Source organism: Cinclus cinclus, chromosome 3 (genome assembly GCF_963662255.1).
Source record: "Cinclus cinclus chromosome 3, bCinCin1.1, whole genome shotgun sequence".
NCBI classification, from domain to species: domain Eukaryota; kingdom Metazoa; phylum Chordata; class Aves; order Passeriformes; family Cinclidae; genus Cinclus; species Cinclus cinclus.
Genome location: NC_085048.1, coordinates 44,043,717 through 44,069,783, shown reverse-complemented (window position 1 = coordinate 44,069,783; position 26,067 = coordinate 44,043,717). Strand labels below are relative to the sequence as shown.

The following is a 26,067-nucleotide window of genomic DNA, read 5'->3' as shown; positions in this document are numbered from 1 at the left end:
AGAACAGAAGAACCCCCTAAACCTTCTAGAGAAAGGGTTCATACATGTATTTTTCTTACTCCTTGAGTTGCACTGTTTTTCAGCTTTAAATTTGCTGGAAGATTGCTGAAATCTGCTCTTGATCCGTCCTTTTCCTACAGAGCAGAAATGCTTTACAGATGATCCACATTGTGTAGGGAATGAGTATGTAGAGATGTCACCCTTTTATTCACAGGACACATGGGTTTGTGTGTGGGATTAGTTCAGACTGGTTTATACTCACTTTTGTCAAGCTCTTATGGTTTTTCCTATTTCCAGCTAGGTGAGAAAAGAGAGAGTATGTGAGACTTCAGAAGTTTAGGGAAATCACTTTCTTCAGACTTGATCTTAACAGTTGTTTGTTTTATATTGAACCTTGCTCAGAACCCAGCTTTGAGGCTTGCCTTGTCCCTCCTAAAGATTGGTGAAAAAGTTAACTCTAGGTTTAAGTGGCCTAATTTAAGGACTTAACATGCTGAGGTAGTTCCAGGATCAGAGGCTGGTCAGTTTTTTCTGCTGAAATCTGTTGTGCAGTCTGAATGAAAACTGAGTTGCAGCTCAGGTGGCTTAGACAAACCACACAGTGATCAGGCAAGGCTTTTGCCTTGTGAAATTCCACTGTAGTGTGGTATATCAGTGTCAGCAAATGTAATCAAACCGGGCTAGGGAAAAGATGAGATAAATCTGCATAACTTGCCTTGTTTTAAGGTATTTTTTCAAGCTTCAGGACAAACAAACTTTCAGAATCCCCTTTCCTGGAGATTTACTGTTGTTGATCTTAAATAATGGGAAGATATTTATAGTCATCTGAAAGTCTTCAATATGCTGTGCTGAGGAAATGAATAGATAACTGAGCATGGAAATGAAAACTGATGCTCAGGGAACTTGAGTCATTGTTAGTAGTTTGAGTTCACTGGGCACTGCAGGTAGGCAAAAATAACTTCGACTTGCTTGTAAGAGCTCTTGCTCAAAATACAAGAAGGAAGCTTGAGTAACTACTGCTGAAGAAGTTATTTGACTGGAGCAAATGATTCTGTGAGCTCTCTCTCATTGTCTCTGGCTGAGGGGTCTGATATGTTCATGAGCAAGAAGCTCACAATGGGACTAAAATATCCAGTTGTCTAGGGCTTTCATTTCAATTATACTCACTAAAGAATGTTTTGTATGGATTTTCCTAATCACATTATGAAAAGAGCAATCCATCATCTTTGTGCAATTTATTTGCAGGGTTATTTATTGAACTGCTTCTAATAATTGCAAGAATTTTCTTGGTGAATTTTCAATGCTGACTGGGCAGAAAATGGAGCTGAAATTTTATCCTTCCTGCCTCCCTCTTCCATACACATTGTGTTGCTGCTGCAGGCACAAGGGCTGCTGAAAGGAATGGTTCTGTGAGCATGCAGAAGTAGTCAAACTGCTGTGCAGTCATGTCTGCTAGTCGTAATGAAGTCTAATTATGTTTTTTCAAAGACATTAAGTGTCAAATGCTGGACTTGATACCATGCAAGATTGAGCCTTGAATCACCTCTTTTGTCTTGTGCCAGACATTGATTCCTGCCTCTTTTGCCCTGTGGCAGTAGTAACTGATCCATTAAGTAGAGAACATGGATATTCACGGTTGTTGGGGGAGGAATGGGAATAAGTTTTATGGCTAAAGGTTCTGAAGAAATCAGTTGGTGGATTAGGATGTTGACATTTTCTTTGTTTGACTCAAATTATCTTTGCAGGGCTTATCATGGTTTTAGCAGGGGCATCTGAATTTGATCCTCAGTACAATAAAGATGCGACGAGCAGACCAGCAGACAACATCCAGATACCTCAGGTCAGTTATATCAAGAGGTGTTTTAACTGACCCCTTAAGAAAAGAGGGAGGTGATGCTTCTGGGTGACCAGATGACAGAATTCAAGTTCTTCAGGCATTAACTTTGTAGAGAGGCAGCTGTATCCCTTCAGAAACCGGAGTTAGAAGCTAGACTTGATTTAAAATTTTTTAGAAGAAAAGATAGCATTAATGATGCTTATTTTAAATGGAATAGATTTGGTATATAGGCTGCTGCATTTGGCTTTTGGGGAGGCATAAAGTAAATAGGAAATTAGACTGTTAATCCTTAAAAAATTTGAATATTGACATAAGGAGGTGATCACCATTTCATGTTCTTTTAAATCATTGACACAAATCTGGTTGAGTATATTAATAGTAAAATAAAGATATTATCCGATATCTGAATTAGTAATGTCTTTAAATATCGTGAACATTCCTCCATGAATATCTGTTCTCTTCTGGTTCCCTTTTATATTCATTTCCATTCAGTGTTTCCAGGGGCATCAGAGATGCCATAAATGCATACTTTGACAAATAAGACTAAGAGTTTTAGAAAGTTTTATTTATCAGAAACTAACACTTGGATTTAAGAAGTTTAAAGCACAGTATACAAAATGCTCAAATGAAAATGTTTTGAGTTGGCAAAAAGAGGGGGAAATAATCTCACAGACTTAACCTTTGCATGCACACAATTGAATTTTCATGTTTTAATTGTGATCTAAACATAAGAGGTATCTCAGTCTATTTTCTTTTACTTAATTGTCTTTGTCTCTTTTACAAATCCTTTGTCATGTTGTGGACTTTGAGTAGAAGAATGAAGTCCAGTAAAGTAGGGTTTTTCAGCAAAAGGATGGGAAAGATCACCTTGATCAATGGCTCTTCACCCATGCTGTTGCCAGCACTGGCATTCTGCAAGGCCTTTTACATTTAATCATTCATTATTTAAAAGGCAGTTAAGCCTTCTTGAACCAGATCCTGCTGAGAAACTGTTCCAGAACTTGTTGTTCTAGTGATTAGGAGTCTTGTTTGTGACCAATTTATATCCTTGGTTTTTATCATCACTATTCTGGAGTCTTGCTGTATATATCCTTACACATCTGTAGACAAAAGCAAATGACCATTAGTTATCTTTTCATCTTTATTTTGCTAAACTAGAAAAGCTGCTGTCTTTCATTCCTCTCTTTTCCAAAAGGTTCATTTCTCTCCTCCTGCTGTGTGCTGAACAGGGTACTGTTCCCAGTTGATATATTTCTAAATTTTGCATTTTTTTATAATTTTAGAATTGTCCACAGTATTGTATGGTAAGTCTTAACAGTGCCTTAGTTGGTGGCACTACTGTTCCTATATTTCTGTAGGGAATGACTTTCAGCATACTCTTTTCCACAGCTGTTTTATACATTTAGTACAGCTAGAGTGGGATCAGTAAGTTTTCAGAATTTCCCCATCTTGGGTATCTCTGTTTTCCAGCTAACAGGTTCCCATCTTTGACCTGCAGTTCTTGTTAGTATGCAAGTGTATGACTTTGTGTTTTATGACAGATTTTGTTCCCTTTCTAAAGGTCCAGTACTCAGTGTCATCTGTGTTTTTTTTCCCTGACTATATGGCAGAAAAATCCACTGAAGCATCAGTACAGAAAAGTAATACTAATAACTTCCGCTAGTGTATCCTGCTTTTGGGGCCATGATAAATGTTCCCATTTTTCACAAAATTCTCTTTTCTAAGTTTTACTGCTCTTGATCTGGGGTTGCGCCAGGATGTGCTTATAAGAAACTTCTTGTCAGAAGATCTTTTTTCAAGTGTGGGGAGAGGCTGGTCAAAGGTTGGTGTAGCTTAGCTGTTGATACCCAAAGTTCTCTTTCTGTCTTCAGAATCTGGAATTTTTATCTCTCCTCAGGTAACTTTTTGAGCTAAAAGGTAAAGCTTGTGCCCCCAGTACTAATGCTACTTTATCTGAGCTACTGTTACTCAGACCTGCTTGAACTGTGGGTCTTGGTCCTGTGGGGGATCTAGAAAGGTCATCCTGAGTAAAGAATACCACGCTTTTTTCAAGCTGGTGTGGTGTATAAAGAAGTTAGAATACTTGAACTTCAGCCTACCAGGGATTTCAGGCTTGTAAACCTCCTTCCTGTTTCACCTGAAATTATTCCTAGGGAAATTTGGTGTGTCTTAGATAGGTGAAAGGTCTCGAGGTGATGCTGTTGCTTGTGCATATTAAGTTCAATGTAAATGCCTTAGAAATATGGTTGAATCTAGTAAACCTTGCAATAAAATCAGATACTTAAAAATATTTATCTGTCAATACAAACTTACTCAACGCTACATAAGACAAGTTTCTTGCATGCAAATCTTTATGACCCCCTTGTTTGCACAGTGAAAAAAGGCATGTAAAAGTGTTTTTTAACTTTCTGGAGCCAGGTTTTGAATAAAAACGTCTAATGTTCATCCCTACAGAAATTTCCAAGGAAAAGTTACTTAATCTCGTGCTTTAGTGAACATACTTTTTTTTTAATCTTGTGAGCTGTTCTCCTGTATTTGCTTCTCTTTAGCAATAAAATAGCTGTTTGTGTTTAACTATTTTATTTTAGCTAATCAGAGAAATTGGTGGCATAAATTTAAAGAAGAATGAGCCTCCTCTCACCTACCCTTACAGTCTGAAAGCCAGAGTTCTGCTGTTGACTCATCTTGCCCGGATGCAAGTTCCTGAGGTCCTTGAAGAAGGTAATAGCTTCTCCCCTAACTGGTTATTACTGGAAACAGAGCAAGATGCTGCATGCTACAGTACTTTTGATTCTTATGCTATAAAGAGTTGAATGGATCTCTGCTCAGTAGTCTCTATGCAGGCTGCTTAGTTTTTCGACTTTAATGACCCTTTAGAGCATTTACTTAGCATTTACTCACTCTCCTGACAGCCCTTCAATACTGATATTTTACTTTTTAGTGCTTTTGGCTGCAAATATGGCTTACATAAATTGTTTTTGATTTTTGTAATAGAATAAAAAGCTAAATATGAAGTGTATTTGCTTTTCAGAGCAAAGAAATCCAAGAGCAGCATAATGTTGCTCTCTATAGCATTTCCCTGTGTATTTCTTTTTGGAGGTTTTTAGCCAACTATGTGAAATAAAGATGACAGGATTAGAACTTTTAAATACCAGTTACCTGTGAGCTTGGGTTTGTATTCTGGAATTTTTAATACTTGTAAATATTCAAACTGAAATGTTTCTAAATGCATTTCTTTATTTTCAGCTATGAGAGCCATAGTTTAGGCTGACCGGCAGAGTTGAGATGTTCTACATTTTAAATGGAAATAAAAAAAAAAAAAAAAAAAAACCCAAATCAACAAACTGGAGAAAGTGCTCTGCTTAAATTTTTTCAGTTCCTTTCAAAAGAAAAAATAATCAGTTTTAAAAAGTCATGAAAAATATCTCATATTTCCTTTACTTAGTTACTGTTTGTACTTAGAACGTCACAGAACTGCATTCAAAAGAAGTTGATACCTTGCAAATAATTTTTTTTGCAAAACTGGTGTTTCACTCAAAATTTAAAGTCCTGTTTTTAACCTGTGATTACCTAAAGAAATCATGCAATTTTAATATGACTGGTGAATTATCTATGCCATCCTATTGCTTCTTGTTAGATGGATTTAATAAGTATTGTTTCATTTGCTGTGGAAGCTTGTATACAAAATTTGTTTCCTCTTAGCACTTGCATTTTCCTGGCTTTTTAAAGGAATGTTACAGATGGAGATGTCAGTGAGAATAAAGTGGCATCTTTGGTAATACAAGAATGAACAGAAGTGAAGACCATGCCATTAAATGGTCCAGTTCATGTGAACAGATTTTTTTTCCTAAAAGTAGTACAGCATAATTGCAGCCAGTTTTATCTTGTAGATCAGCAGTTTATCCTTAAGAAGAGTCCTGCACTACTTCAAGAAATGATTAATGTGATCTGCCAACTAATAATAATGGCTCGAAGCAGGGAAGGTAAGAAAAGAAACTGTATAATTAAACCCAGAAAATATGTTTCTTCATTGTGATACGTCATAAAGTCTTTGGTTCTTATGGGAAACTTAAACTTCACCTGTGATATTTAGAAATGCCTAAATGCGCTTTTGCTCTTTTTACGGTAGTGAGAGAGTTCTCCTATTTTGAGGATTGAAATGTTGCTGCTGCTGCCAAGCTCTGCTCTGAAATCCTGAGTGTGTGTCCCCTGCTTGTGGTTTTTGCAATTAAAGTTTCTCATTAATTGCAAATGAAAACCTTTCCTTGAAGATGTGGTTCATTTTTAGTAGCAAAGCATTTAGTATAAGACTTGTGTTCTTTCCATTTGCACTTCTACAATTTTTTTCTCTCATCTTATGAGTGCCTCTTGTTTTTTAGGTAATTCTTTGCCATTATTTCTTTGTATGTTGCTCATATTTCTCGATGTCAGAACTCTATGCTCTTTAGCCTGCTATGTAATTTTATTCTGAACTTGTAGGGGCAGGTGCTTGGCTGTAATTGCCATAGAAATTGTAATTTAATTGAAATAGAATATTTAAGCATTTTTCTTTCCAATAGAAGACTGTAAAAAAGCAGGTACTCAGAAAATAGCTCATGGCAATGTAAGGAAGCAAAGACTTGGATATCATTCCCTTATAGCACAAAAATTTAGTCAAGGCATTTTTTAATGTCAAACTGGTGACCATTTTGTTGCTATCAAACAATACTTACTTGCTTGTTCTTTAGTAGACCAAAAACTCCTTTAATGAGCATTGATAGCCTCCTAGTAAGAATGGTTTTGGGAGAGATCCTTCTAGAACTATTGCAAGTGGTGCTGAAAATTTTGTGCTCCGTAACAAAATAGTGTGAGAGGGGATGTGAGCAGATAAGGATGTTGTGTGCTAGCTTAGATAATTTTTTTTAAGAATTTGGATATAGGTGTTTTAAAAAAACACCTGAAACTCTGAGATACTGTAAAATACTTTAAGGCTCTGAAAAATACCTTTTGAGATGGCCTAGATGGCCTATGTATGTATTAGTCAACTAGCAAATAGTTGTTTTCTCTTGTGGAAAATGAAACCAAAATAACACAGGCAGAAGCTTTCTTATGCAGCAGAACTAGAAGTCCTTGAAAAATGAGAAACGCCTATAGTTCTTCTTGTAAAAGCAGAAATAAGATACTGAACAGAGTGCCTGATATACTTAGCAACTTAAATGACCTTCAGGTGGGTTTATTCTTTTCCTCTAGTTCTGAATATACACAGAGATACTGTCTTAATTTGACAGTAAAATAAATATTTATAGATGCATTGTCCTTGATAAATTGCTTTGAAGTCCTTAAGTACTTAAGATTTTAAATTAAAATAAAAGAAGACAGTGTTTCGAAATACAGTGGTTTAAAGTAATTTTCTATTAGCATGTGAAATGCTAATTAATAAACCAAATCTGAACAACCTCTACCACTAACAGTTTCCAGAGATTCATTATCTCTTCCAGCCTCAGTCATTTTGTGAAAGCGGAAGAGAATTTATAGCTGTTATTATGTACGGTAGAACTTCACTAGATTTGGAAAAAAAGTAGGTATGTATCATAGGTACAGTTGAGGTCTTGGCTGGTATTTCTCTAACAGCTTTTTTCAAAGTTATTTCTGAAGTTTGAAAATGGCTGTAGCCAGAAATTTGTACCAAACAACCAAACATTTCTCCTTGCCTTCATGCCAGTACTCTCAGCACATGGTGTTAAAGGGAAGGTAGTACCCAACGGTTGCCAAATAACAGCCTACAATAATGAAATTGGGGATTTCAAGGTAAACAGGTTCAGAATTTTGGTCTTTGGTCTAAAGTGAAGTCACTGCTTTTACTAGTTACTATTTATTTAACAAATGTAATGCATTGACCCTGTTTTTGATGACTGTGCATGTAGAGAGGACTGTGTTGCCCTGGGTAACAGCTGGAAGTTGTAAAGGTGGCATTGGTTTGGTTTTGTGAGATGTATAAAATCGAAGTTAGGTGTTGAAATTTTTAAGAGGCTGCTTTGCTTAAGTTTGTGTTTGTCACCATAATTTTAAGTGGCTTAAAACTTAACTGCACTTGGTTTTGGGATGAGTTCTAATTTTCACCTAAATCATCCTTGACACAGTACATATAAGGATCACATGTTACAATTAGTCATAGATTTTTAGCAGTTCTGGCTCTATGAAAGTACAAAGGTAATGGCATGTGTTAGTACTACCTAAAGAAATATTTTGGGTAAAAATCATGCTTTGTGAAACCTAAATTGATAGTGGGATTAGAAGTCTGATTTTGTGCTGCATTATTGTCTTTCAAGTATTCTGAAATGTTTTTGTTACTATTAGAAGCTTGAAAATGTCTGCAACAATTTATGGTTACCTTGTAATTGGGTCTTTTGGAGAAAGACAGGTGATACGAATCTTCTCAATCTTGGCACTTAACTTTGCTTTGTGGCATCCATTGTTCTGTGGCAATTTAACTGATACCTGAGAACCAGCAGGTGCAAATTATTTTCATGGCTTCCTTGAGATCATTCTTAAGTATGATAAGTAGATAGCTGCCTTGCCAGGTAAAGTGTTTGCTGCCAAAAATATGAGATGTGCTCCACTAAGTGTCTGCAGAAGTTAGGCATCTGTTCAGGTGTCCAGTCAAAGCACATTCCTTAATTCAGGTTGGAAGCTGCAGCGTAATGAAGAGGTTGTGGCTTGACCCATGTGTAAGCCAGCCCTTCACAAGCAACTAAAGTTTGCATGTAAATTTGGGATTGACTACTTTAATGTCATATGTTGGATTTAAGAGGGTGAAAGAGGGGTGGTTTTAGACAAGAAATTCTTTACTGATGAGGGTGGGGAGGCACTGGCGCAGGTTGTCAGAGGAGCTGTGGATACCCCATCCTTGGAAGTGTTCAGGCTAGGTTGGATGAGACTTGGAGCAACTTGGTCTAGTGGAAGGTGTCCCTAAGCAAGGCAGGGGTGTTGGAACTGGATGATATTTGAGGTCAATGCAAACTATTTTATGATTATGTATTTTGGTCATTTTAATAACCTTACATTAAAGGTCATCTTATGTTGTGCAATTTGACAATCAGAAGCTGTCAAAATAGGTACAGCAATGGAATTAATTTTATCGTAGGGGCATTTGGGGGATGATAAAAGCTATGCTGTCCTCAGGTCCACTCTCAGGGAATAAAAAGACCTGTGTTCTTTTGGGGGAAACCAAGATACTACTTTCCAACTTTAAAATATTTTTCTACTGTTATATGGATGATGAATCAGTCCTTTAAAAAAGAATATTTTTGACTCTGACTAGCACTCTGTGGTCTCAAAGCTCTAGGTGAATTTCCTGCAAAAGACAGTTTGTCAGAGATTATTTAGGATTCTTTTATTGACTTGGTTTGCAGTGTGGTTTCTTTTAACTTAAAAAAAAAATCCTATTATGTTCTTTAGCAGCAGCAGCCAAAAAAAATTACAGGGGAGGTGGAAGCTGAGTAAGATGGAAAGTAAATGTAGTGTTACTTGGTTGGGACATTAGTTTTCCCATTACTACCGTTTTTTTTTTAAGGTCGAAGTTACATCTTACCTAGTTACCTGTGTGTCTAGCCAGGTAGTTCCATTTGTGTGTTGTATTTCTCTTTGCATTGCATATAACTGTCACACGTCTTTCCGTGTAATTTGGTTTGATAGCTGATGATATTTATAAGCTTGGTGTAATTAGTGAAGAAACAGACAATTTGAAGATGAGAGGGGCAGCTGAAGCAGAGGGAGCAGTGATCTTTCATGTACATGCCCTCATAGCTGCTTGGAAATTTGCAGCAAGATAAGTGGTCTGAAATGAGTTCTCTAAACAGGGCTTATGAGAAGTTTATTTATGAATGAATGGTTGTCAAAGTTATGCTGCTTTGCTTTTTCATTTATTTGCAAATGTGATGAGATTAATAATTGCTAAGTGTTTTTTTTTTCTTTTGCTCTATTCTGGCTAAGACTTTTTCTCCTTGTCTATGTTATAATCATTTAACTTATGAGTGTAGGCCTTTCTGTACAGTAAAATATGAAGAAAATTATAGGTAGTTTCTAAAAGAAAAGTCAAATAGGTGTTTGTTCAGACACCCCTTTTAACCAATAAGTTTATTTACAAAAGTCATGTATTTGATATTTTGACCACTCTTCTTACTGCCTTCTAACATGATATGCTCTGCTTATCTTCAGTTATAAATATAATTTTCTTCTTGCATGTGATAGGCTGTTACCTATATGTTCATTCCTCAAGATGAAAATATCATAAATAATATAATATATGGTAAAAGATTAATGATAAAGTAAATGAATACTAACCATGTTATACACACACATACATAAAACATACAAATATACGTTTGTTTTGATACTGCATTTTTTTAAACTGAATTGGTGAAAATTTTTGTCTATAATAATTACATAGATACATTGTGCAGTTATTCCCTGGGACAGTGTTAGATAGAAGTCTTTCCCTTCCTTAGTGTTCAGCTGTGACATCCTAAATAGAGGGAAGAAAATGTCTGCTGGTCTGTGTGGCTGGAGTGAGAGTAAAAAGGCTGCCTAGTTAATTATACTGAACATGTAAAGATGTCTCTTACTTTTGCTTGGTCGACTGAAAATAAGGTTTTCTGTAATACAGGTATACATTGGAAAAGTTGAAGAAGAAAAAAAAAATTAAAATTTTGTTGTTTGTTTCATTCTCCCCAAGAAAGGGAGTTCCGTGCTCCATCTTTGGGATCTTTGGAAAATTGCATGAAGCTTTCCCAGATGACAGTGCAGGGACTTCAGCAGTTCAAGTCTCCTCTTTTACAGCTGCCTCACATTGAAGAGGACAATCTGAGGAGAGTTTCCAATCATAAAAAGGTATAAAAATACAAATGATACTTGGTAAACTCTTAAAATGCCGTCTGCTACTTCTTTTACCTATTTGTGGCTAAGGAAGCAAGGTCATGAATTAACTAAGAGAATAAAAATAGGTTTATTTTTAGGAGCTCAATGCACTTCTTCCTAGATGTTCTGTCTGCTTTTGGTTTCTTTGAAGTCCATCTCACTTAGGAGGTGGTAATTTGGATAGGAGATCTGTTAAGTGTAAATAAGGGTAAAATTCAGTTTGTGATGATCTAACAAACAACAGAAGCAGTTTCCTTCTTATTAAAATGTACTGTCTCCTATATTCTTCCAGAATATGTCTGGAATATCCTACTGGGACTGTTTTTTTTTCTGGGGATGGGTGTCGGGGGGCTTGTTTGGCTTTACATTCTTCCTAATGTACTTTGATAGAAAATACGTATGGAAACTTACACAGAGGAGTTAACAAAAGAAAAAAAATCAGTTACTGTGGGAAGCATTTCAGGTTTTGTGATCCTTTGTGTGAAAGAGTGTGTCTTATAAAGCTTTTGCTACATAACTGTAGTTGAGTAAGTGTTGGTATTTGTAGAATTTAAGGACAAAAATGGAATAATCTTGTCTTAATACCTGCATGTGTTTGTTCACTCTGTTTCACTGTCTCTGCATGTAAACCTGCTTGTTTGTTTGAGTCTAGTGTATCTTCTGGGAGTGCCTGCTTAGCACCAGCCCTTTGCTTCTATTAGAAGCTGTTGACTTTTCTGATAGTTTTATTACAGTGGTTAATTTGGGTGAATCTTGAAAATAGTCCTTTTATCAGATGGAAATTTTATTTAGCTTTAACTACAGCCTTAAGGGGTGTTTAAATGCTACCGTGTCAGTGTAAAGGCTTAAGAATTCTTAGGTACTGCGTTTTTTTTAATCCTCTCTGAAGATGCTTGTTCATGAAAAATGCAAGTAATCGTATCCTTTGGATAAAGTAAAAGATTCTCTTACAGGTCTCATAAAAAGACTTTTTAAATCCAGTCCTAAACCAGAGGGAACATATGAGAAAATAAGCAATTTTAGATGTATTTTTTGACATGTGTATTGTAGCTAAATAAGAAAACAAGTAATTTGGCTATATTGTAATCCCACCTCTGTTTGCCATGAAAAAGAGGAAGAACCCACGTTTCTTAGGCTAGTTTGTACAGGATCACATGCATTGAGTGATCACATACATTCAAAAGTACAGTGCCCTAGATTGGCAGTATGATCAGTCTGCCTGGATGCATGACATTGTTTTTAATAAAGTACATGCATCTATAGTGGTGAGGTAATCAAGTAATTAAATCTCTGTTTTCTCCTTTTAGCTCTGCTCTGCAAATCTTAGGAGGAGTGGATTTAGATTTGTTTGCAGTTCAGTAAAAAAAAAAACAAACCCTAAACTTGTATTTAGTTGTTTCTGCTAATGTAAATCTGAAAGCACTGAAGTATTCTATCTAAATAAAACCTCATATTAGTAAAACCCTGGTCTTAGCTCAACTTTCTGAAAAACCTGGCTGAAATAAACATTTTATAAGGAACTATAAAAAGTCATTTCTAAGGGTTGACACACTAAGGAACACACCAATGTTCAAAGCAGTTCTGTTTAGTAGGTTTGAATGCAACCTCTTTGGTTTATTGTTTCTCAAAACATATGCTTGCTAGTTTCCTAAATTTTGGGTTTTTTTATAAGAGCACATGTAATGGTGTGTATGTATTAGTAATGTGGGGACGCCAGTGATGTATTATCAAGAATTTGTCTGTGCTACCATGGGATTTCCTTTCTTCTTTTTCTATTTCAGTATAAAATCAAAAGTATTCAGGATTTGGTGAGTTTGAAAGGTTCAGATCGTCGCAATTTACTGCACTTCCTAGAAGATAAGAAATATGAAGAAGTTATGGCTGTCCTTGGCAGCTTTCCATATGTCACTATGGATATAAAACCACAGGGTGAGTGGGAGGTCCTTTTGTTCTGTGTATGTCACTCTTCTGACATTTTGAAAGTCTGCTGGCAGTAAGCTTTTGGAGGATACTGGAACCCAACTGACTGCTGTTTATGTGACCTGAAAATTACATACTTCTTTGAAGTGGTGGGTTCTTGTACATGAGAGTTACAGTCCGAGGAGATAATGTACATTGAAACATTCCATGTATTCCCAAGCCAGCAGTAGTTTCTCATACAGGAGGTCATCTGAAATTTTGTCTTTTGATTTTAGTATTTCATGAGCCATGTGGAATTCTGGTTGAAATACCACTTTTATTAGGTATATTAAACAGTTATTCTCATTCCAGAATTTATGCACAGTTTTCTTCAACATGCAGAGTCATTTGTGAGGTTTTTGATTTGGAGACTCTAATGACTAAATATTCATGGGTTCTTTGTGATAACTCTGGTATAGTTTTTGTATCTGGCAGAATTTTTCCAGTCTATACTTAGCTATGTTTTGTGTGCACTATTTCAGTGAATGTATAATGCCCTCCCTCTCCAAAGATTAGGTATACTGTAAGCAGTTCCTGTTAGACAGATTTTTGCAGTAGGAAGTTAATTGGTTCTGTGGTATCCTTTTCTTTGTACAAGATCAGTGTTAGTAAATGGGTGATATTTGAAAGGTTGTTCTAATTCTTGATTCTAGTTTATATTTTCGTTGCGATATGCTTTGTTTGGGGAGCCTGATTGTAATTTCATTATGTGTAGTCCCCTGTGAGAAGCAAATGTTAGAAATATCTGTTAAGGAAGCAAATGTCTGCTAATTTTGGTGTTTCACCATGTTATTTGTGTTGTTTTGTTGGGTTTTTTTAAGCAAATAAAGAGAAAACTTTGTTATTGTAGCATAGGATTTTATACAGGCTTGTTAATCTTCTTAAAATTCAGTCTTGAAGGACCTCCCCATATTTTGAGAAACCACATTTTCCTGCCTGTAGTATTAATTTGTCACACAGCTGCACTCAAGTGTGGTGTGGAGGATTAAGCCATGCAGATGCTTTTCTGTTTAGCTGAGTATTGCCATTAGATAAAAAATATTTATATATGTAAGACTAGTGAATAGTAAAACTGCTTTCTCAGAGTGGGACTGGAGGGGAATAAATAAAATATTTACAGTGGGATATAACTATTCTTCTCCTACCTGAGACATTCTCCACTTTATAGGTTGGAGGTATAAACTCCTCAGTGGATCCCCTGTGGGGTTTGTTTGATGTTTTAGTTAAACTAATCATTGCTGTTCTTTTATTTTCCTTTGCCTTCTCCTTAAAAATAATTAAATGCATGATTGTTAATGTGGCATTGAAATAGAGTTGTTAATCATATGAAAGTCAGGAAAATGAAAAATATGATTCCCAGAACAAATATAACGGGGTCCCTCTGGTCATGTGTGATATTTCATGTTTCTGAAGTTTTATGCTTTAATATATAATGCATAGTTTTACAGGGTTATGGTTCCCACAGCAGCTATAACTTTGAATTTTCTAACTTCCATGCAATCAAAATTTCAAACTCATTATTGTGGTTTTATAGGTTGCTGAATTACCATCTCTCATTCTGATAGTGTATTTGAACTTGTAAGAGACTTATTAAATAGTACTTTGAAATTATTTTTTGTTAAAAATTCTGAAATTTGAATGCTTATGTTTAGAAGTAGCAGAAACAATGTTTAATGGAGAAAAAGACTGTAAAGAAGTCTAATAGATGTGTTACTTTTCTTTTTGCACTAGTTCTGGATGATGAAGACAGCAACAACATCACAGTAGGTTCTCTTGTCACTGTTCTGGTCACGCTAACAAGACAGACCATGGCAGTAAGTATTAAGAATACTTGTTCTTTTGTGGGTGTACACTAGTAAAAAGGCATTTCTGGTTGTTTTGTAAACATAGTTGTGAGGTTAAGATTTGAAATTGAAAACTTGTGCTCTTAATCCATCCTTATGGTTTTGTTTCTGAATGAGAAAGTTTTCCTGGAATAAAATCAAAGTTCAGTCTGACCCATTGCAGTTCTCTAGGGAATGGTAAAAGAATATGGCAAGTGATACTGCTCTGAGGTTTGTAAACAACAGGAAAAGAGACCTACAAAACTTGGTTCTTGAACTAAAATAAAATATTCACTCAAGTCCTCAGGACAGTGTTTGATTTTGCTTTATGTGGGCTCATAACGTTACAAATCTCTTGGGTGTTTTAGACTCTTTTATGAAAGAAGCATAATCCAGCAGAATGCTGAATATGCATTACTTAATATAAGGAGGTACACCAGTGTCACATGAAGAAAGGGGACTGCTGTGTAGGGAACAGTGAGGCATAACCAAAACAATATTATACCCTAGTAGTTAAACTTCTGACTTGAGATTATTTTGCATCTTAAAACGAGGTAATGGCTTTCTTTGAACAAAAAACTTTAATACACAGAACGTAAACAAACTTTGACATGTCAAGGACTGCAATATCAATTTTTGCATCTGTACTAATGACATAATTATCTAAGTAAACAGAAGGTCTGAGTTACACCTTGAAGGTAAGGCACACAAGCCTGAGTATTAGAGGTGAGATCAGACTACTGAAGCCAGTTCAGCAGAAAGTCTGTGTATATAAGCTCCCTGTACTCATGCTGTGGTAGCCAAGGGTGCAGTAGGTAGAAAGTAAAAGCTCTGTATCACTATGCTGGACTTGCAAAATGAAGGAAACTGAAAATTATGAGGATATTGAACTGAACTTAGAAACTAAAATGTCTAACAGCATATAGAAAATTCATTTAAGTTACTTCCTATTTGACCTCCACTAGGCATCTGGCATAGAAACATGACTGTAAAACGAGAGCCAGCCTTTTGTATGATGCATGTTTTTTGGTATATCCTATTTGCCATCTTTATATACTACAGCTCCTTGTCACTGTTTTGTTTGGGTGGGGTTTTTTAATGGCATATAGTATATTTTGAAGAAAGAAATGCATTAAAAAATCCATTTACATAGAGGTGTCCCAGTATACAGAATACTAACGTTGTGTTGCGTCTTAACATGTCGCGTTTCTGGTTTGATTTGTTGTTCTTTGTCCCTGAGTAGCAGAGCAGCTGTTGAAGTTTTTAATACTCTGACAGTAGGAGCAGAATTAGCATTTTACTACTGCTTGCTTTTGTGGTATAAGATTTCTGTGCTTTATAAAACAAGTAGATTATTTGGAACAAGATAGCATGTTGCTCCTAAATTTCTTTATTATACTAGTGATGGAAAAATCTGAGACCAAATGTTTGAAATAGTGTTTAATTTTGATCTTTTAATCCTCTGCTGTGTCTGTCACTGATAAACGAATTTGCCATGAATAAAATATTCAGACCTGATTAAGGTGATTTAGTTTAAGTTCAAATATGAAGTAATAATTTGTTCTTGGTACAGAGAGGCATTAGTAGTTCTCACATCTTTCTCTAACCAGGAAGTGTTTGAAAAGGAGCAGTCTATATGTGCAGCAGAAGAGCAGCCAACAGAAGATGGGGTAAGTGAAGAGTGAATGTTCCTCTTGCTAATTAAAGAGAACTTTCTTTCAGATCTTGAATTGCTAATTGTGCACTTCTCAAGCATTTTTTAAAAAAATGCCTACTGAAATATCCTTTGAGCTGTGCTTTCTAATTTTGGTTCTCAGCTCAAAATGCTTAAAGTACAGTTGAATGACTGAAATTTTATGAACAGAATAAATATTTTAATACTGCTTTCCTGCAGCAAGGAGATGCCAGCAAAGTTAAGAGCAAAGGATGGCAACAAAAGAATAAAGGAACCAAGAAAGCTTCAAAATCAAAGAAAAAGAAGCCATTGAAAAAGAAACCTGTGCCACCTTCACTGCAACCACAGAAACAGCAGAAGCAAAAACAAGCTAATGGGGTAGCTAATAGATTCAATGTTTTTCAAATAATTTTATTCAGTTTATCACATGTAATCTGATGGGGGGGTTTTGTATCTCTCTCTCTTACCTTTCAGTTTATGCTTTTGTGAAGCGTGTTTTCTAAAATAGCATTTGTTTTCTCTACATTTAATAATTACTAGTGAAGTAATCAGGGAGTCACCATGGTAATGTTTGCAGTGGCCTGCTGAAAGTTCTGCTCAACTGTTTTAAAAATTTGGCTTCATAGTCCCTTCTTATTATTATATTAGTTCTTGTTATGCTGACATCTTTGAGATGAATTGTTCTGTAACTTCTACTTTTTCTTTAAAGATAAAAACCAAAATGAGACTTTCTTCTGATAAATTAAGTAGCTTGAGTAACTTTATGCTCCCACTGCATGGTGTTTTCTCCATCTCATGGGCTATGTTGTAGGTACTTTCTTAAGTTCTCTAATTTTCTTAAGACTTTATGAAATGCAGTCCTGGAGTCATAGAATGATTTGGGTTGAAAGATCATTTGGCTTAAAGAGGATTTAGTTCCAACCCTTCTGCCATGGGCATGGCTGCCACTCACTAGATGAGTTTGCCCAGGGCCCCATCCAGTCTGGCCTTGAATACTTGCAGGGATGGGACATCCAATCTGGGAATCAAATACTGTTTTTTCCTATTCCTATTGTGAGTGCTATATGGAGTAAGAAAAGGGCTTCTCTCTTAGCAAATGAGGTAAAAAGGATTAATCTTCACTGCAGATGTAACTCTGAAGAGTAAGACACAAGAAGAGCATAGATCAAGTGACCCAACCTTAAGGCAGGTGCTGTGATTTATTTGGACTACAGTAATGCAAACAAACTAAGAGGTGTTGGATTTTTGTTTTTCTTTCCCATTAGGAAGTCGTTGTGAAAGAAGAGGAGGAGGAGGTGTCTGATAAAGGAAGTGAATCTGAAGAAGAAGAAACGAACAGGGACTCTCAAAGTGAAAAAGATGATGGAAGTGACAGAGACTCTGACAGAGAACAAGATGAGAAGCAAAACAAAGATGATGAAGCTGTAAGCTTTACTTTTTCTTGAAGGGTAATGTTGCCTCTGGGGTTGAGAGAAAATGCATTTTAATCCTCTAGCATCCCCTCAGGCTAGGCAGCGCTAGGATGAAGGAGTAATACTGGTTCTGCAGAGGTTTTCAGACCACATTCTGGTATAAGAGCTTTGTCATTGCAAATTTGTTTCAGAGTGAATAATGAAGAGTCTTTTTCAGCATGGTCAGAAAACTTAGAAATGACATGAGAAAAATGGCTAAACTTCAGGAGGAAAAATACTTATTTCAGCTTCATTTGATTACTATCTGCTGCAGATTTGTGACTTAGAGTCTTTCCTTTGAAATGTGTTCTTTACAAGCAGTGGCTGTTGCATGCTGCAAAGTGCATACTAAACATGCAGTAGTTGAACAAACTTGTACAGATGCTTGCTAATCTCTAGTAACTGGCTGGTTGTTTGGAACTGTAATAGTGTAAAAGGGACTGAAACATTGTGGTGTTAGATGATTTCTGCACCACAGGCCTTACACTAAAAGACTTGAGTGACAGCTGTATGGCCCGTACAGGGTGAGATTAAGCTTCTGATGGGAAAGGAATCATACTCATATTCAGGACTCTTAGGGCTGAGGAAGAGAGTGTTTATAGGTAGTGTTGTAGAATTGAGTTTTGAAGAATGTATGCAAACCCTGCAGGTCTGCTTTTTCCCTTTATAATGTTTAGTATTGCACAAGAACTCGTCACATGGACCATTTTCTGTCTTTTTAATGAAAAAGATGGTTAGTGCACAGTAATTCTTTAACCTTATCTTTGACAGGAATGGCAAGAATTACAGCAAAGTATACAAAGAAAGGAGCGAGCCCTTCTTGAAACGAAGTCAAAGATAACACACCCTGTTTACAGTCTTTTTTTTCCTGAGGTCAGTAATAAGAAACACTACTGTTCTGAAACATGAAAATTAATAATAATATAAATTAATTGATCCTTTTATATTTTTACTGTGAATATTGGGCATTAAAAAACATTTAATGCCTGGGAAAAAATCTAGTAGTAATTTTATAAAGTCTTAACTTATGAAATTAAATACTTTCAGATACTTTTCTGAAACCTTTTTTTGCATTATTCTTTCTACCCAGTTCCCAGAGACTTGCAAACCTGTATAAAACTTAAGGTGAAATATTGGGGTGCCTGTGACTGGGGGAGGTTGTGACCTCCCCCTCCTATGTTATGAGTAATCACAGGGGAGTTTGGGACTCATTTGGATCAGCAGATAGTTTTGGCTTACTGGTTGACTTGAAGTCTCAATGCAGCAATGTGGTGGCAGCACAGTGTGCAGCTATGGAAGATGGGGTTGGTTGGCAAAGCTGTCTCTTTCCACCACAGCATAGTCTGGAGGTGGCAGAAGCCAGCTGTGGAACAGTCTTTCCTGTAGAGCTCAAAAATGCAAGTTCAAGTGTGGGTGAGTGTCAGAGGAAATATGTTTGAGAGTGGTGACTCAGTATAGGCTGAGTTGTGTTTACAGCAGCCTTTGGCGCTGAAAGTATGTCTGATATACAAGTTGTTACTTGCACTGACAGCTACTGATTCAGTAGTTGTCTGAGAAGCCCTTAACAGCAGTGGAACCTTGAAAAAGAAGGGATTTTTCCAAGTGGAGGGTTTGTGTTCTGAGCAGGTAAGTTAGGTCCTTGGGGTGACCTGACTGGAGCCAGGAGGAAGGAGTACTTGGCCACATTTTCTTTCCTGGCCAGTGGTTCAGAGGTTTCCTTTGCTTCCTTGCAGTCTGACTAAGGAGCTAATCTAAGATCTCTTCACTTTTGCTGTGCAATCTCCAATAACTGGGGTGGGATGCAAGGCTTATGCTTCCTCTTGTGGTTTGAAGAAGACAACTGAGATGGGAAAGGAGAGTAAAGCACGAAATGGAAAGGAAGATACTGTATATATTTGCTCTCTCTCCTCAGTCCCCAGGGCTCTTCATGTCTATACCCTGTACAGCTTGTGGCATATGCAAACGTATGCCATTGTCCACATGGTTATGATCACATTGTTCCTGCTGTTTTTACCTGCTAGCAGCATTAAGAAGTAAATTGTGAGAAGTAAGACTTATTGCTGAGGACCCAGAGAGGACATAAGACGAATAATTTGTCTTCCTGAAGGCCTTAGCTGACATCTAGTTTTGTAATGGCTCAACTTGAAGCTGTATTTTCCTGACAGTTGGGTGCACTCCTATCTCTCACTAGAGCTTCCACCAGTACACCAGCATAATGTAAAAAGGTGTACTGACATTCTGCTCTTCTGGCTGCCTTATATCATGTCAAGTGTGCTGCAGAGTCTTAGTATCTTCTTGCTGCCTTTGGTCATCAGATGAAGATCACAGACAGGGAGTGCCATGCGTGGTGCCTCAAGGGACTGAAATTTGTATTTCTCTTTTACTGAAGTGAGGATCCTTTCAGGGACTTTGCTTATACTTACTCTGTATAAAGGTGCATAAGCTTCAGCTGTGTGTAACCAAGTTACATATGGGTTTTGTGATTAAAAAAAATCTAAATATAGCTTCTGCTGAAATGAAATCTAGGCTGATCTGAATGCTTGAACTTGAAAGATACACACATATCCTCTCATGGTACTGCAGTTGTAAATTTTCCAACTTCACTGATTTCTTGAAACTTGAATGCAGCTCTGTATTTTGTGCTGTAGCTGCAGTAGGAGCATATTCAGCTAGAGTTGACCTGCAACATCTAAGAACAAAAACCATCATATTCTGTTGTTTTGGGGTTTTTTATCTGTTATTTAGAGTATTATTTGTACTGTGGTCATGGTCAGTTCAGAGATAAAAAAATAAAGATAAAATGCTGTGTTCCAGAATTTAAAGATGTTTGCGTAGTAGCTGAGCATAGTAATACTTGTTCTCAGGAGGCAGCTTTAATGCTGTTTCATTCAAGTTTTGGGGCAGTTGATTACTCTGCCAGAGATGTCTTTAGTCTGTGCAGGTTCCTAAATAATTATCTTCTGCTCCTGCATCCATGGGTCCAGAAACTGCACAGATTGTAGTTTTGACATTTTGTAGGTAGAAACTGGCCTTGGTGTTCCAATTTCATGAACATACTGGTTCCCTGGCATGCCAAGCCTTGCACCCATCTGTTAAAAGGCTTTTTGCCCACTTGCCTGTTAGTTTGCCAGATTCTCACAGGCATAAACTTTAAATCCCACCCAATAAGCAAGAGGAAAATCACAGTCCTGAAGAGTTGTTATTTCTGTAAAAAAGTAATGCCACATCAGGGTCAGGAGCTTTATTTCCAAAAAGTTCACTCTATAGAGTCCTTTGAGCTTTAGATCAATGATTGTCGTTTGCACTGGTATTTTTTCCCCACATGGCTGTTATTTTTACTAGTTTTTGTGAAAAGCCATTTGATTATTTTGATCTTTGTTTCCATCACTCTCAAAGGCAAGGATTTTTTTGAATTTTTTTGAAGAACAATGTATACTAAGTCAGCACAGTGTTTGGGTAAAATCAAAAATAACATAATGATACACCTGTAGGTCTTTTTTATTATGGTCACAGTCCTCATAGGACCAAAATGGTGATCCATTTCTGTAATGGATCTTGCTTCTGTTGCTCTTGTTCATCTGTACTATTTATACTGTTCATCTTTCTATTCCTAGAGGCCTCTTGGCTAGGAAATAAACACTTCAATTGCCTAAGAATCTTCTTTGCTACAGCTATCAAGAAGATTGACAATATATTTACTGTTGAAACTTACAGATAAAATAACTTATGCCTTGTAATCACATGGGGTGGTTTTGCTTAAAGAAAATCACTTGGAATAGCTGTAAGAAGGATTTAGAATTCTACACATTCTGGACTTAAATAGTATACAAATAGGTTTTTGTCATGTTCTCTGTGCCTGTTCCAAAAGCATGAGGGAATGCTGATGCTTCACTGTGATGCTTTTGCTTTTATACACTTCAAAATAGGCATTTAACATGTTGATTAAATTTTACATTTCTCTGTTCAGGAGTGCTAATCGGTGTGTTTAGTTGTTGGTGTGAGTGTCTTGCTGTTGTAAATTGTTGAATATTTCAGTGAGATTGTGATAGAATATTTCAGTGAGATTGTGATAGTATAACAATTAGTCACTTCAAAAGAAAAAAGGAGTTAATTTGGCTTTTGTAATTTTTCAGCATGCATGATTTAAATCTCAGATCCCCAAACACGGGCTTCTAAAGTGTCAAATCTAAAACTACTGAACTTCTAACTCTTCCAGTAAAGACAAAAATTCTTAAAATTCCACATATTAATAATATTTACTTCCCAAGTGCAGAATTTAGAAGTTGCTCACTGGTGGTGTTGAAAGTCCACTGCATCCTTTCATTCAGTCCTTCTAATGCTGTTAGATTAAAAATGAAACAAAACAGCCACTTTTTATGGGACACTGAAGCAACTGCCTGATATTTTTTTTGGTCTAAATGTATAAAAAATCGCTCCCTGTTTTGGAACTTTGACTTGTAACTTGTAATAAGATGCACTTTGTAGGACTCTAGTTTCTTATAAATGTGATGAGTTATCAAACCATACGGGGTGGGTAAAAGTTAGTTTGGAAGATAGTTCAACATTTGGGTTGTCCAAAAGAAAATGTGTATTCCCCCTTTTTCCCCTGAAGGGTAAGATTATGCTGTTGTGACTATTACCTGCCTATGAAAATATTTATTCATAACCATGTAGGTATCTTTCCCCTTGTCCCTCACTGTTCTCACTTGTTTTAAACAAAGGCTTAAAGAGGTGTAGGAACAGGAACTTGCTTTGCAGTACTGAAATAATTGTTATTTCATAATAAAAAGGTTTCAGATGCTATAAAAACAAAGTGGATTTTGCCTAAAACAAGTGCTGGAGGGTTTGCTAAAAAGGGGTAGCATTTAAATGAAAAACAGTTGATATTAAAGAACTGTTTACCATTTGAGAATGGTTGTGTCTGTGCTGCTGAACCTGCACCATCGTCTTAAAATTCCAACTTCAGGAAGAAAACACTATTTTTGTGTAGTGTTGCTGTCTTGTATGAGGGACCACACTAATTTAATTTAGGAACTCTGCTTTAGCATCTGCAATGGCAAAATCTTGAGAGCTACAGCTGTTTGGAAGCCTGTGTGTGACAGGAAGCAGTTGTTGGGTATCCTTTACAAGTACACATCAATATTGACTGATGCTGAGTCATTTCCTTGAAGTGAAACCTCAGTGTGTTCAAATGTAGTTTCACATTTTGGAGGGGGAAGCAGTGGGATAGAGCATGCTTACTGAAAAAGACTTGTCTGCAAAGAGTTTTTTGTCTGTCTTTACACTTTCCTTGCTTTATATGCTCAGCTTTTTATCCAGGTTGGATTTCTATTGAAGGACCTGAAGTTGTTTTGTATTGCATGAAGTTGCTTGTTAATCCTCAATGGACACAATTCTTCAGGATGGCTCCATGTCCCACATGGTAGCTGAAGCTGAATACATGGAATGAAGCCTTTGGAGACCAGCAGTTACTTGTGATAACCTGTTTGCTTTCAGTGTGCAGTGTACACCATGTATTTTATTCATGCACGTTCAAGAATTTAAAAAAGCCAACAGACACAAAACTTTCCTTTCTGTCTGTATTACAAAGACCAGTGATTCCTAATTGTCTGTTAAAAAGTGTAGGGGCATCTTCTTCTATGACTTCAATAATCCTGGTGGTTTTTTACTTTTGTTTTTTTTTCCCTCTTTCTGAAAGGAAAAACAAGAATGGTGGTGGCTGTATATTGCAGATCGGAAGGAGCAGATGTTAATATGTATGCCATATCACGTTTGTACACTAAAAGATAAAGAAGAGGTAAAGTACTTGGAGAGTTTTCTTTCTGGGGTATTACAAAACTCTGTTGAAGTGTCTCTGGTATGTAAATACATGTAGATTTTAATTTTTTTATACTTATCTCTTAAGATGGAAAACAAATTTTACTCTCTTGATAAAAGGAGAGAAGTGCCTGTTAACTATGAAAATTTATAGTGGAGAAAGAAAAAGTAATTTAAGATGACTTTGAAGTTTCTTTGTGAAGTACATTGGTTTTTTTTATTTTTTTTCACCCCCGATATCAAAAGATGATGAAAAGCAGTATTCCTACACAGTAAAATTCCTAAATTTATTCAAATTGTTAGAAATATTAAGTGTTCTCTTTCAGCAGAGACTGTGACAAATTAATTAGCTTTGGTTCATATGAACTTGACTGAACCTGTAACCTTTAGCAGTGTTTTTCTTGCCACTTTTCTGAAAAATGAAGACCTAATGTGTTTGTTCTTCCAAATTAGATGTTGCGTTCAATTTCAGAGTTAAGATAAAACTTACAGCAGTATTTGAACCTGTTTGGGTTCATACAGCGGGGTGAAATTGTGTACTTCATGTAGTTACTTACTTGGCCTAATGCAGAAAAAAATCAGTGATTGAGTGACTCAGTGATTATTCAGCTTTCGTTTTGTGTTTGGGTATTGTGACTCTTTTCTGCAGGTATTTTATTAGATAGTTTTTTTTTTCAAAGAAGTGTCCCTAGTAAGAAACTAAAACTTTCTATTGTTCTGTAGTAGTGCTCACTGTTCATTAGAGCACTCACGTACTTGTTTCAATGTGTCATTTGAAAGCAGTAAGAGCTTAATGGTATGAAATCTCTTTTGTAGGTAGAGCTGAAGTTCCCAGCACCAGGCAAGCCTGGAAACTATCAGTACACAGTTTATTTAAGATCAGACTCATATATGGGATTGGACCAGATTAAACCATTAAAGGTGATGTTTGACTATGTGTTAGATACTTGTATTACATTGAAAGCTACTTCATGTGGTCATTAAAACAGCAAAAGTCCTGTTTATAAAAATTCAACCTGTCCTAATTTAAAAAAAAGTGGGAAGGATCAACTTAAAAATGGTTTCTGCCTAATGTACAGTGGTGGTTTTATGCTGGATTAAATGGAACTAAAAATCAAGATGCTTTCCTGTGCATGTGGATTTTAATTCATATTTTTCTGTTTATTCTGTTTCTGCAGTGTAGGCTGTGGCTTTTTATACCTTGAGGTTTGCCATGCCATTTCCTTGCCCTTCCTTAGTCCTAGATTCATCCAGTTAATGGGAAAAATCTGTCATGCCTTGTTTCTGGAAGCAGTTCTTGTTTTTGCTTTTTGGTTTGGGGAGTTAGATGGGATTTGTTTTGCTATGTTGTTGATTTTTTTTTTTTTTACCTGTTCTTTTGTGGGTTGCTTTGTGTTTGCTTTTGTGTGTGTGGATTTGTTTGTTTTCCTAACTTGTTAATTGTGTGTAACTTTTTTCCCTCTCTTCTCTTTCCTTACCTGATTACAGCTGGAAGTTCACGAAGCAAAACCAGTGCCAGAAAATCACCCACAGTGGGATACAGCAATAGAAGGTGATGAGGACCAGGAAGACAGTGAGGGCTTTGAAGACAGTTTTGAAGAGGAAGAGGAAGAGGAGGAAGATGATGATTAAACATACTCTTGATCGACTACAATATCTGCACACAGTGCAAACACTTGGTCTAACTGTGGAACTTGTACAATTAACCAAGAAACACAGTACAGAAGCTTTGAGAAGGCTGAGTTTAAATTTTCTTTACCAATTAAGAGTGCATTATGTAACTTCTCAGTGGAGGTGAAACAGATCTGTTGCCATTGATACACCTTGGAATATGCTTATGGCTCATTATAGCCTTCAAAGTGCAGGATGGTGCATTTGTTTCAATTGAAAATAAAAGCTTTTTTATTATAAATGTCCAAAAGTGTGGGCTATGTATTGTCTGATCAGTTTAGGGTCCAATTTAAATAAAAGGTACTATTAGCTAGGAGCAAACTTTCAATCAATTTTTCTCCAATAGGAATTTATTTTAGAAAATGCTTTGGTATATTTGACATTACAAATCTCTGTTGATTGAAGCAACATTTGCTCAACTTTCAAACTTGATTGGTTCTGTGGTATTCATTAACTATTTTGCTGTGATACTGCTCACATCATTCATAGCTTTAAGAATCTGTTTTACTTAACTTGATCATTACAAATTGGCATCATATCCATTGCCACATTCCATATATTCTGGAGGGCTGCTTTTTTAGGACTGTTGCCTTTTTATGCCCGAGATTATAATGGAAATAATAAACTTTCTTGACTCTGCCATGGGATACTTACTAATGGCTTAAAACATTTTTAAGCCTTTATTTCATCAGATCAGCAGGAGATCTGAGTCTTTTGATAAACAGAATGTCTGTAAGTAATTTTGGGACCACGTGTTATGTAAGTTAGTGGCTTTTGTGTAATACCTTTATAAAAGGTACATACTGAAAGCCGAAGTATATTCTTAGTTCTGAATCTACCTGACACCATCAGAAACATTTTAAGGGTAAAATACAACATGCAGAGAAGGCATGTTTTGTATCAATTTTGAATTCCCATCAATAAACTGGACAATTTGAT

At 36.3% G+C, this 26,067-nt stretch overlaps 1 protein-coding gene across 2 annotated transcripts in view; it reads left to right on the top strand.

Moving 5' to 3' along the window:
- SEC63 (SEC63 homolog, protein translocation regulator) overlaps positions 1–25,369 on the top strand; it is a 56,715-nt gene extending 31,346 nt beyond the window's left edge. The window contains exons 9-21 of one of the 2 annotated variants that reach the window (XM_062488719.1): positions 1,746–1,840; positions 4,426–4,558; positions 5,728–5,820; positions 10,551–10,705; positions 12,514–12,661; positions 14,423–14,505; positions 16,125–16,184; positions 16,409–16,567; positions 17,455–17,613; positions 18,412–18,513; positions 23,339–23,437; positions 24,274–24,378; positions 24,946–25,369. In XM_062488719.1, the coding sequence (XP_062344703.1) occupies positions 1,746–1,840; positions 4,426–4,558; positions 5,728–5,820; positions 10,551–10,705; positions 12,514–12,661; positions 14,423–14,505; positions 16,125–16,184; positions 16,409–16,567; positions 17,455–17,613; positions 18,412–18,513; positions 23,339–23,437; positions 24,274–24,378; positions 24,946–25,089 (1,535 nt within the window). In that variant the 3' untranslated portion in view covers positions 25,090–25,369. Of the gene's footprint in view, positions 1–1,745; positions 1,841–4,425; positions 4,559–5,727; positions 5,821–10,550; positions 10,706–12,513; positions 12,662–14,422; positions 14,506–16,124; positions 16,185–16,408; positions 16,586–17,454; positions 17,614–18,411; positions 18,514–23,338; positions 23,438–24,273; positions 24,379–24,945 lie in introns of both variants that reach the window. The other variant, XM_062488720.1, reaches the window with a different exon arrangement.
- The last annotated feature ends 698 nt before the right edge of the window (positions 25,370–26,067 follow it).